Source organism: Rana temporaria, chromosome 5 (genome assembly GCF_905171775.1).
Source record: "Rana temporaria chromosome 5, aRanTem1.1, whole genome shotgun sequence".
NCBI classification, from domain to species: domain Eukaryota; kingdom Metazoa; phylum Chordata; class Amphibia; order Anura; family Ranidae; genus Rana; species Rana temporaria.
Window position 1 is genome coordinate 349,732,452 of NC_053493.1, and position 13,143 is coordinate 349,745,594.

At 39.4% G+C, this 13,143-nt stretch overlaps 2 protein-coding genes across 5 annotated transcripts in view; one reads left to right on the forward strand and one right to left on the reverse strand.

Moving 5' to 3' along the window:
• Window positions 1-13,143, forward strand: part of RALYL (RALY RNA binding protein like) — a 1,196,807-nt gene that overhangs the window by 309,998 nt on the left and 873,666 nt on the right. The window lies entirely within an intron of this gene.
• LOC120941241 (hemoglobin subunit alpha-3-like) lies at window positions 616-8,898 on the reverse strand. Its single transcript, XM_040354550.1, has 3 exons — window positions 8,727-8,898; window positions 5,169-5,370; window positions 616-928 (listed from the first exon to the last, which is right to left on the reverse strand). The coding sequence occupies exons 1-3, from the start codon at window positions 8,819-8,821 to the stop codon at window positions 800-802; spliced, it is 426 nt and encodes a 141-aa protein (XP_040210484.1). The 5' UTR covers window positions 8,822-8,898; the 3' UTR covers window positions 616-799.

The following is a 13,143-nucleotide window of genomic DNA, read 5'->3' on the forward strand; positions in this document are numbered from 1 at the left end:
TTTTCTCGCCTCGTCGTGTTGTACGTCACCGCGTTCTTAAAGCTCGAAAGTTCAGAGAACTTTTGTGTGACCGTGTGTATGCAAGCCAAGCTTGAGCGAAATTCCGTCGGAAAAAACATCCAACTTTTTTCCGACGGAAATTACAGGGCATTATAAGATTCATCAAGTTTGCTAAGAAAATCATGGTGGAGGAGTGGAATTACCCTTCCATTGAACCCCTGGTGTACAGGATAACCCTCCTTGCAATATGAGACTGTGTATGTGACGCTCTTTCTGATTGTAGGGCATGTGAGTGCCAAAAGTATGGTGTATTTTTATGTGGAATTTTGAATATATATTTTTTTTTGTTTCATAGAAATGTGCTTTCATTCTTTTTTGTTTTCAAACTCTGTCACATCCCTTGTGCTAACCACTGGAAGCCGCACGCTGTTTTTTTGCAGTCCAAGATTAAAATACACATTAATTGACACAATTATTTATTTGACAGGATTTACCAGAATACTTCATTTTGATTTGATATAGAAATATTTTCTAGAGTAGATGTAAAATAGTTATTGTTTTCAAAATTAGCAAACATATCAAACAAAACATAATAAAAAATAGTTGAGGCAGAAATTAAAAATATATTGGGCTTTAATCAAGAATACACCAGGTATTAATAATTGATAGACAATATATGTAAGTAAATCATTTTCAAAAATCAATTGCTAGGTTGTGATTAAATGAGTCCAGTGAACTCCCCATCGCACATTATTTGTCTTACTGTAATTACTGATATAGTCTATTATGTAAGATGGATCTATTTGTTCTCGGAGGTGAGGACTTCAGAAACTTCACCAGTGAATTTGTTCCAGGCAGCCTGAACCTCAGGAGTGAGATCTCCATGGAAGTGAGAATCCATGACCCCCTGAATAACTTGAATCAGAAGCTGTAAAGAGATAAAGGATAAAGGATATCTTTTTTTGTAAACCTATACACACCAATATTGGATATGAGTGGGATGTATTTCCGCGCCAAACTAGTGTAAGTATGTAATAATTAATCGCAGGTGAAATACTAATATATACTTAAGTGACAAGCTGCTCCTCTGTGTCAGAACATAAATGTTGTGCAATAGGATCAATAGGTGGGGAAGAGGGCGCTGGTAAAAATTATCTACCTAATATTGGGACACCCTCAGTATGAGGATCCCAATGGTATAAGTGAAAAAGGATTAAATTAGTATTAAACACTCTGGTGAACATAAAAATCATATATATATATATATATATATATATATATATATATATATATATATATATATATATATATATATATATATATATATATATATATATATATATATATATATATATATATATATATATTGGTTTGTGTACAATATTAATCACACAAAAGCTTGGATATATGCAGCAAAACCAATATCTGATAAAAAAAATATATATCAGTGATAGTGCAACCCTCACTACACAATTAGGTGTCTCTTGAGTGGATCAGCAAAAAGTCCAATATAACAGAAAGAAACGAAAAAAGGCACAGTCCATGAGTGATTCTTTCACAGGTGTGTTCAATCCAAAAGACCATTAAAGCATGCAACAGGTCTTGAGTGCTACTGCAGCCACCACCATCTAATACGGCTTCACCCGAAGTGATCTTGCCAAGAGATAGGCTTACCAGATGTATCGGACCCCTTTCGTGAAAAATGGGTCTAATGAGCTGAGCAGGTTTAAGTGCCTGCACACTATTTCACCACCTTTCAGACTGCTATCGATCTTTCAACCAATGAAATCCAGGAATCCATCCAAAAAATGTTGCATGCTTTAATGGTCTTTTGGATTGAACACACCTGTGAAAGAATCACTCATGGACTGTGCCTTTTTTCGTTTCTTTCTGTTATATTGGACTTTTTGCTGATCCACTCAAGAGACACCTAATTGTGTAGTGAGGGTTGCACTATCACTGGTCACTTATATATATATTTTTTTATCAGATATTGGTTTTGCTGCATGTATCCAAGTTTTTGTGTGATTAATATTGTACACAAACCAGTATATATATATATATATATATATATATATATATATATATATATATATATATATATATATATATATATATTTATGATTTTTATGTTCACCAGAGTGTTTAATACTAATTTAATCCTTTTTCACTTATACCATTGGGATCCTCATACTGAGGGTGTCCCAATATTAGGTATATAATTTTTACCAGCGCCCTCTTCCCCACCTATTGACAATATTGGATATACAGATAAGGAAAATGTTCAATCTGCTGTAAACTGAGTGTATTATCTTGCCTGGGTTGTGATTAGGGTTGCCAACTCATCCCTTTAAAACAGAACACATATTAATTACACAGGTTCTGTGGCTGATTAAGGAGGTAATTAAACTCACTTGGTGCCTTATTTGCATTAAATTAGCCTCAGAACCTGTGTAATTCATATGTGTTCTGTTTTAAAGGGATGAGTTGGCAACCCTAGTTGTGATGTTTGCAATATTTTTGTGTGATTACTGATCTAATTTCTTGTAGCATAGCTCAATAAAAATGTTTGTGGCAATTTATAAAAACGAAAGCAAAATTTAAATTGTTGTTTATAGCAACCAGTTATGCTTCATCTTCCAGAAGAAAATGAGAACCAGATTGGTTGCTGGAGCAAACCTTCATTGTTGTTCCATTTTAATATAAGGTCTAATAGGAGATTTCAGAAAAGTAGGGAAGTATAAACTGGAATTTTTTAAACTTAAAAGAAGTGGAACTTCCGCTTATCCCCCCCCCCTCCGGTGCCACATTTGGCACCTTTCAGGGGGAGGGGGGATAGGTACCTGTTTTTGACAGGTACCATTCCCCATTTGCAGAAGATTGGGCGGCAGCCCCGTCTCTCAGAAGTTTGGCCCCCTCCTCCTTCCTCCACCGCCAGACCAATCAGAAAGCGCAGTGTGCTTAGTGCATGAGCAGTAGGAAACCGGCTGTGAAGCCGGAAGTCTTAACTGCCAGGTTCCCCTACCAGGAATGGCGGCAGCTGCACCCAACATCCAATCTGAAGATTGGCGGGGGTGCCAAGACATTGTGGGCTCCCTGGACAGGTAAGTGTTCATATATTAAAAGTCAGCAGCTGCAGTATTTGTAGCTGCTGACTTGAAATGTTTCATGGGGGGGCTGGACCTCCTCTTTAAAGCAGAAGTACAGCCAAAGGTCATTTGGCTGTACTTCTATGGATCACAGAAGTGCAGTTGGTTTTGCACTTCTGTGACCCGTTTTCAACAGAGAGCTGTCTGAAGTCTGCTCTCTGCTGAGATCACAGAAGTCAGTCCAGGCTCGGGCATCATCACGACAATGGAAGTCGGGATCTGCCCAGATCCCTGGACTGACATCTGGCTCAGCGAGCTGCTGAGCTAACCGCTTCTGCAGCCTCCACAGCTCAGCGCTCCAGTGTGCGAGGAGGGGGCAGAGCAGAGAGCTAGAACTGACAGTCAGCAGCTCTCTGCTGTTCAATTGCTCAGTTATTAGTGTAGATGCACCAGAGGACAGATGCAGCATCAGTTTCCATCTAGGCAAGTATAAATAAAAAAAATAAAAAGAAACCCATACTTCCTTCAACGTATTCGGAAAGGTTACAGATCAAACTGTTTCTCCCAAAGACATCTTTGAAAGTGTCTAGTGGAAAGTTCTTCTCTCCAAATCAAGGCACACTATATACTACGATACATTACCTGGCTATGATGTGTATTCATATTTGTCCTACAGCCTTTATATTTATGTCATGACATTTTTGCTACAACCTGACAGCATTGTCACTTAACCATTTGATTACCGTGCCTATTTTGGCACTTCTCTCCTTCATGTAAAAAAAATCTAATTTTTTTTGCTAGAAAATTAGTCAGAATCCCCAAACATTATATATATATATATATATATATATATATATATATATATATATTTTTTAGCAGACATCCTAGGGAATTGCAACTTTTTTTCCCCTCGCACGGTATTTGCGCAATACTTTTTCAAATACCTTTTTTTGGAAAAAAAACGGTTCCATGAATTAAAAAATAACAAAACAGTAAAGTTAGCCCAATTTTTTTGTATAATGTGAAAGATGATGTTACGCCGAGTAAATAGATACTTAACATGTCACGCTTTAAAATTGTGCACACTCATGGAATGACGCCAAACTTTGGTACTTAAAAATCTCCATAGGCAACGCTTTAACATTTTTTACAGATTACTATTTTGCTAGAAAATTACTTGGAACCCCCTAAAACATTATGTATGTTTTTTTAGCAGAGACCCTAGGGAATAAAGTTGCAACTTTTTATGTCACACAGTATTTGCGCAGCATTTAAAAAAAAAAAAAAAAGTTTCATGAAGTAAGGCTGTGAAAGATAATGTTATGCCGAGTAAAGAGATACCCAACATGTCACGTTTTAAAATTGTGCACACTGGTAGAATGGCTCCAAACTTCAGTACTTAAAAATCTCCATAGGCAATGCTAGTCATAACTTCGGCCCTCTCCCACCGCCTGTAAAATCAATTAAGCAGCCGAACAGCTGCTATGATTGTTTTTACAGTGCAGGGAATTATGGGTGGAAAAAAAAAAATTATATCTGAATGATGCCTGCAGTTGCAGGTAACATTCAGATATCCCCACTCAAAGCCCAGGATGTCATGATGTACTGCGGGCGAGAAGTGGTTAATAACAAACATGTTATACTTACCTACTGCAAAGGAGAGGAGTGGAGAGGAGTGGCCTCGATCCTCCTCTTCTTCTTTTCCTCCTTCAGTGTTCGCAGACACAGAGTGCTGCTCAGCCCCATTCCCAGCTCCTTTGTCACAGGATTTGACTGACAGCAGTGGGAGCCAATGGCTGTGAGAGCAGAGGAACTGCTACAGATGGGCATAGTGCTGGATTGAGTGAGGGCTCAGGTAAGTATAAGGGGATATTACTACCTAAATATTTTTTACCTTAATGCATGAAGGTAAAACAAAATTATGCTTTAGAACCACTTTAAAGCTTGACCTATACTTGGCCCACTAAAGTTTAAATACTATATTACTGTATGTCACAAAAACATTTAAGCCAGATGTATTTTGTTCACCTGAATCAAGTTATGGTATATCATTGTATAAAAATATTCAATAGTCCTTACAGCAAAGTTTCCTGGATCCACTCTTAGGTTGTAGGCACGCAGGTCACTGAGGGAGGACTGGTTGTCAGCAAGGTTATCCATGTGATTGGCTGCACTTGCAAGAGAATTCATAATCTTTGCACCATGTGTCTTGAGGTCAGCAGAGCCAGGAGTCACATCAAAATTTAATTTTTTTTCCATTTGGGGGCAACAAATCAAAAGCCTAATAGATAATAAGACAGCAAAAGTTAATACATATAAAATGACGTTTCAGGTAAAAAAAAATATAGGATTTTTAATAACAGCTTGCCTGTAAAATCCTTTTCTTGGAGTACACCACAGGACACAGAGTCTAAGGGCCAGATCCACAAAAGGGATACGCAGGCGTATCTGCTGATACGCCGTCGTATCCCTGTTTCTATCTATGCGGCTGATTCATAGAATCAGTTACGCATAGATATTCCTAAGATCCGGCAGTTGTAATAGTTTTACACTGTCGGATCTTAGGATGCAGTACCTCGCCGCTGGGGGCATTTCTCGTCGAAATTCCACGTCGGGTATGCAAATTAGCACTTACGGAGATCCACAAAGCTTTTTCCCTTCGTTTTTTTTCCGTAAGTGTTAGTTTGCCATCGCAAAATTAGGGCTGCTTTTACAAAGTGTAAACTTAGTACACCATGTAAAAGTATACCCTTCTTTCCCGCGTCGCTGTCAAATTTTTTTTAAATTTTTTTTTCCCGCCGCAACTCTTTTTTTTTCTTTTACACCCGTCGCGATTTTTAAAACTCGGCGCAACGTAACTTCGCGCAAAGCACGTCGGGAAAATCGCGTCGGGAGCATGCGCAGTACGTCTGGCGCGGGAGCGCGCCTAATTTAAATGGGACTCGCCCCCATTAGATTGGGCATGCCTTGCGCCGGACAGATTTAAGTTACACCGCTGCAAATTTCTAGGCAAGTGCTTTGTGGATCGGGCACTTAGGTAGAAATTTTGCGGCGGTGTAACTTAAATAGGAACATTTAAGTTAAGCCCGCTGGCTGTGGATCTGGCCCTCAGTCCTTACATAGTGGGACGTCCCAGAGCAATGCTCAATATGAGGGGAGGGAGACACAGATCAAGCAAACCGCCATGGACAAGAGACCCTATACCGCAGCTTGCAGCACACTACGCCCAAAGACGGTATCCTCGTGTCCTATTACATCTATTTGGTAGAATTTAGTAAATGTCTACAGACTGTGTACAGACTGCCTCTCTCACAGGCCTGTATGAGATAAGGAAATCACCTGTCTGTCAGAGCAAGGGGGAAGAACTGACTCCTATTTCTCTGTGTGTCAGTTTTTAGCTTACTGAAAAAATGATCTCAATCAGCGCCTGACTCAGTGTTTAGAACCAGCTCCAGCCACAAGTCTTTTTGGGAGACTTAAAACACCCTGGGCTTTGATTGACCGCTGTGCTTGTGGTCAGAATAACGGGTAAGGAGACTACATCTCTATATCACTCGGGTGTCTATTTGGTGGAAGGAAGTGTTTTCTTTGATGTCACATTACCTTTGAGAAGAAGATCCTGGATTCACATTCACACTTGGGACTTTTTCTGGACTTTTTTTCATTCACATATATCCTATTTTCATGAGTAGGATTATTTACCAGTTCACTCAAACAGTTTGGATTATATCAATCACATGTTTATGGTTGTAGTCTATGTATTCACATACTTTTTCTGCATTTGCACATTTTTTACAATCTCCCAGTGGGGTGATTTGTGATATTAATTTATTTATTAATTTTTTACATTTTGGTGTCACCATCAATTTTTTCACTCATTATTGTTTTTGCGCTGTACTTTATATTTTAACACGTTTTCTAAATTTGTATCTACAATTTTTGAACTGGCAGTATTCACGTATTTGGTTTAGCGCAGTGTTTTTTCCAATTTTTTGGAAATCTTCTTTTCTTCTTGACTCACGATTGTTTTACCAGAAGGAGGTCATCTAGATAAGCCATCACGTTATGCCCTGAGTCCTTAGATTTTCTAGAAGCAGGGCCAGAACTTTTGTGAACACGTGAGGTTCCGTGGCTAAGCCGAAAGGCAGAGCCACAAACTGATAGTGTTGGTGTTCTACAGTGAACCTTAGAAACTTTTGGTGAGCGGAATGAATAGGCACGTGTAAATATGCATCCTTGATGTCTATTGATGCCAAGAATTCCCGTAATGTGCAGTAATCTTTCTCTCTTTCTCCCCTTGTAAAGCAAGATATGTTTTCCATGGTACATAACCCTTCTATTCTGTGCCTCACGCGACCTCGCACCCCCTCTTCCTCCATTCCCAGAAGGTGGCAGAAGCTTGTCATGGTGCAGGCCACATATTAGAGGATGAGGCTGGAAGACCTTCAGTGTTATTAGTGGAGGACTCGGAGAGAGCACTGTGGATTTATCTTGGGCTCCTCCTTCTCTCATGTGAGGAGCAACTGATTGAAATTCAGCCAGTCCCTGCTTCGTTTAATGTATGCCCAGCTTACCCTGTATACATTGATCTACGATTTTAGGGCTGTATACCATGATTTGTAATTCGAGGGAGGGGTCAAAAAAGAAAGGACAGGTCTAGCGCCCCCCCCCATCCTAAAACTTCACCAGCTGCCATTGCCATACACATGGATCAAAGAACTGGAATTACTTAATCCATGTAATAAACAGTTTTGCCAGCGTAACTTAGTAAATTAGCCTTATGCCGCGTACACACGATCGTTTTTCGGCTTGTAAAAAACGTTTTAAAAAAAGGTCATTTAAAACGATCATGTGTGGGCTTCACAGCATTTTTCGGGTTCTGAAAAACGACAAAAAAAAAAATTCGAACATGCTGCATTTTTTAATGACGTTTTAAACAATGTCGTTTTTCGGGTTGTAAAAAATGATCGTGTGTAGGCTTAAACGACGTGAAAAACCCGCGCATGCTCAGAAGAAAGTTATGAGACGGGAGGTCTCGTTCTGGCAAAACTAGCGTTCGTAATGGAGATAGCGCATTCATTACGCTGTAACAGACAGAAAAGCGTAAATCGTCTTTTACTAACACAAAATCAGCTAAAGCAGCCCAAAGGGTGGCGTCATGTAACTGGAAAACTACTTCAGAGATCATTTGTTTCACAATTGCTGCTTTCAGAATACAATAGCACAGCGGGGAAGATTCCTCCATCCACCTCATGTGTATGGATGGAGGATTCTGGCTCACCGGCTAAGGGAAAGAAAAGAGGGGGATTATTCTATTGGAATTTACTGTCGACTCCTGCTCACACACTATATATATATATATATATATATATATATATATATATATATATATATATATATATATATATATATATACACACATATACATACACACACACACACACACACACACACGGTAGGCTCAAACGAGGCAAAATGAATGATATCTTTGTGTGCAGAAAAGTAAATGAAAGTTTGAATTAAAAAAATGGTTGACATTATGCCCCCTGACTTTTTAACACGCTTCCAGATTGGACAGACTAGACCCAGCCCTGGTAATCATCTATATATAATAAACCAAGAATAATAGAATCTTACCTGTGTAAAATCTCAGCACCCAGATCACCAGCCTTGGGGGAAATCTTGGCCATCATGGAAAGCACAGCAGCCTTCTCACTAGCAGAGAATTTCATTGTGATGATACGATTGGGAGTTGCTTCTGGAAATCTTAGATCAGCTTGGAAACTCAGGAAAGGTCAACATTAAAATTAAAAGCTTGCCAGTATTTAAAGCATTAGGATATCATTCAGAAAGGTAAGATACATTCCTATTGGCTGAAAACTTCATACCACCCATTAGAAGCAACTATACACCCCTTTTTGTATACTGAGTTATTGCTGAATCATTGCAGTTGAATGCATTAAAAGACATGTCATTACACATATATTTTCAATGTACTCAATTACATAGCATTTTATGCTATATGACAATACTTGGGTTGGGTTGTATCTCATCTCCATCTGTCTGGGGGTTAAGGATACCACTTATGTATATTTGTAACTAGGGATGAGCTGGTTCGGTACGCAGGAGAACATGCGAACAGGCAAAAAGTTTGTTCGAACACGTGAACACCGTTAAAGTCTATGGGACACAAACATGAAAAATCAAAAGTGATAATTTTAGAGGCTAATATGCAAGTTATTGTCATAAAAAGTGTTTGGGGCCTGGGTCCTACCCCAGGGGACATGTATCAATGCACAAAAAAAGTTATAAAAACAGCCATTTTTTCGGGAGCAGTGATTTTAATAATGCTTAAATTGAAACAATAAAAGTGAAATATTCATTTAAAAATTGTGTACCTGGGGGGTGTCTATAGTTTCCCTTTATAGTAGCGCATGTTCCCCGTGCTTAGAAAAGTGCCTGCACAAAATGATATTTCTAAAGAAAATAAAGTAATTTAAAACTACTTGCGGCTTTAATGAATTACCGGCCCTTTGGGTCTGGTATGAATATTAAGCGGAACCCCAAACCAAAATAAAAAAAAATGCGTGCCCCCCCCCCCCCCAATTCCATATCAGGCCCTAACGTCTGGTATGAATTTGAAAGGGAACCCTGCACACACAAAAAATGGTGTGGGGTTCCCCCCAAAAAACTATACCAGACCCTTATCCGAGCATGCAACCTGGCAGGCCGCAGGAGAAGAGGGGGGACAAGAGAGAACCGTACCAGGCCACATGCCCTCAACATGGGGAGGATGCCCCCATGTTGATGGGGACAAGGGTCTCATCCCCACAACAATTGCCTGGTGGTTGTGGGGGTCTGCGGGCGGGAGGGGGGTTATAGGAATCTGGAAGCCCCCTTTAACAAAGGGGACCTCCAGATCCCGCCCCCCATTGTGAGTTCATAATAGTGTTTATAACCGAGGGCGGGGCCATCCATCATGTGGACGGGTGACCCCGCCCCCTCTGATGCAACGGGAAATGCCGGGGTTACCCAGTGACGTGTACGGGTGACCCCGCTCTCTCTGGCACACTTCAGGTTTCCCGTGACATGTTAGAGGGGGCGGAGTCACCCGTACACATCACTGGGTAGCCCCAGCATTTCCCCTTGCGTCAGAGGGGAACATTTTGACACTTTTTTTGTAAAATGGTAGGGCTACCCCGTAACCAATTCACATAGGGGGCGGGATCTGGAGGTCCCCTTTGTTAAAGGGGGCTTTCAGATTCTGATAAGCCGCCCGCCTGCAGACCCTCACAACCACCGGGCAAGGGTTGTGGGGATGAGGCCCTTGTCCCCATCAACATGGGGACATACTCCCCATATTAAGGGCATGTGGCCTGGCACGGTTCCCCCCTCTTTTCCTGCGACCTGCCAGGTTGCATGCTCAGATAAGGGTCTGGTATGGATTTTTTGGGGAAACCCCACACCATTTTTTTTTTATTTGGGCACGGGGTTCCCCTTAAAATCCATACCAGACCTGAAGGGTCTGATATAGAATTTGGGGGGGACCCCCACGCATTTTTTTTAATTTTGTTTCAGGGTTCCCCTTATTATTCATACCAGACCCAAAGGGCCTGGTAATGGACTAATGGGGGAACCCATGCCATTTTTTTTAAAATGACTTTTATCTGTATTGCCGGGACCCAACAATACATTATAGCCGCAAGTAGTTTAAATTACTTTTTTCCTTTTGAAATGTCATTTTGTGCATAGACTGTTATAAACACGGGAAACATGTGCTACTTTACAGGCATACTATAGACACCCCCAGGTATGAAATTTAAAGGAATATTTCACTTTTATTGTTTCACTTTAAGCATTATTAAAATCACTTCTCCCAAAAAAAAAACAGTAATTTTTAAAACTTTTTTTGCATTGATACATGTCCCCTGGGGTAGGACCCAGGTCCCCAAACACTTTTTATGACAATAACTTGCATATTAACCTTTAAAATTGGCACTTTTGATTTCTCCCATAGACTTTTACAGGGTGTTCTGTGGCTTTTGAATTTGCCACGAACATCCCAAATTGTTCGCTATTCGGCGAAAGGACGAACAGCCAATGTTCGAGTGGAACTAATATTCGACTTGAACATAGAGCTTATCCCTATTTGTAACAGAAAATGTACACACATTCCTGGACTACCACAATTCCACTCCATATTTGTTACTCTAAAGGAGTAACCATATTTCCTTTTTTATAAGAGATTATATTCTACACTAAAGAGAAACACTGGCTAATTGCACATGGTTTTTGAGTTTATTTTTGGGTATGATTATATATAATGGGACACAGTTTTTTTATGTGGATGTACTCATGGCTCTTGCAGTGTAAAGAAGCCAGAGACAGCATTTTATTAATGGTTCAGTGGAGCTCGCTCCAACTTTCCCAAGATGTTAGACAGAAATGGACCACCCATAACTTGCAATATGACATATTAATGTTACAAGAAATGTGCCAGGGCAACATAATGGCAAAATGCCACACATTAAAGATAACAAATTAGCCAAGAAATAGTACAAACACCAACCACCTCACATGTTCCATAAATGAACAAGTATGAGACTGAACAAGAGCCTAAAATTATAGGTGCAAAAACATTGGCAAGGAATACATACAAGTGCAAGGAACATAATTCAGTACTCCACAGCCATATAGGAGAAACCTGAGGACACTACTAGATAAATAGCTGAAAGGTATGGGAGTGTAAACTAAGTTGGTTGTAAATCCCAGTTTTTGAGTTGGCAATAAACCAGAACAGAACAGAAGGGAGTGCCATACAAATATGTAGTGCATCCAGTTTTGAATAATATACTATCTGTTTATCATGGCTCTAAACAATATCTTTATTGGGGTTAGCCAAGGTAAATGTCATACTGGTATAGAGGATAAATAATTTTCAACGCTTGTCCAACTTTTCATATGGGTATGGACATTCCAATCTAATCTAATCTAATCTAATCTTTCGAAGCGAAGTCTAGGGCGGTGTTTACCCCACAGAAAGTCTGTTCAGGCTCTGCGGTATGAGCCATAAAAAGCCTGTGGCAATTTTATGGGAACCGTTTGCAAAACGTAAAGTATTCTTGGGAGGATGTGCCAAACTAAACAATATCTTATCTAGCAAATAAAAACTTCTATGTTAGTGTCAAAATTTGTTGAAAATCAGGCGTACAACTCTTGGTTCCGGGGGCCTCTATTCTAGCACTGTATTCCATCTATAAAATAATTTTCCTATTTGTCACTTGTGTTTGTGAACATTAAATATCAATATGTAAAATAACAATTGTATGCCTTACAGTAGCTGTGCTTATTTATATAGCCCTCTTTGGGGGGTGGGAAACAGGACACTAAACCTGTAGGTAAATAAGAGTACCAGAATCTTCGCTAAGTGGAAGAGTGGTTTTGATAATAAAGGTTTTAAAAACCAAAAGGAAAAACACTGCTCTAGATAAAGAATGAGTAAAAAAAAAAAAAAAAAAACACACCACAATATTAGTGGAATATAAAGCTGCCAGTACCAAAAATTTCGATACAAAAAAGAAAAACATGGATGATAACAAGTACAGCACTAATTATAAACAATGTGAGAGGTCATGTCTTAGTAGACCTTATGAAAGGAATATATTAAATAAAATAAAAATACCAGAATAGTGCTTAAGTGATATATCAATATGTGAAAAAAATATATCAATAACTATGGTACATTATATAAACAAATATGAACCATGTGAGTGATTCACAACTGTGGAGAAAATATAATGAGTGAATGAATAAAGTCCCACAATAATGAGTTGACAAGTACATCACCAACGAAGGTAATATGATTCAAACTCAATCCTTAGAGGGTTAATCCATAATGGTGCATAGAGGAAAACTTATGACAGAAAAACGTCATCCACCAGGAAGGCACCCAGAAGTGGTAATGTAGTCTCCTTCCCCTAACTATGTGACCACCGTGCCGACGGTCTCTCCAAGCATAGGGATTTTAGGTTTCCCTCTAGACCCACTGTAAGAT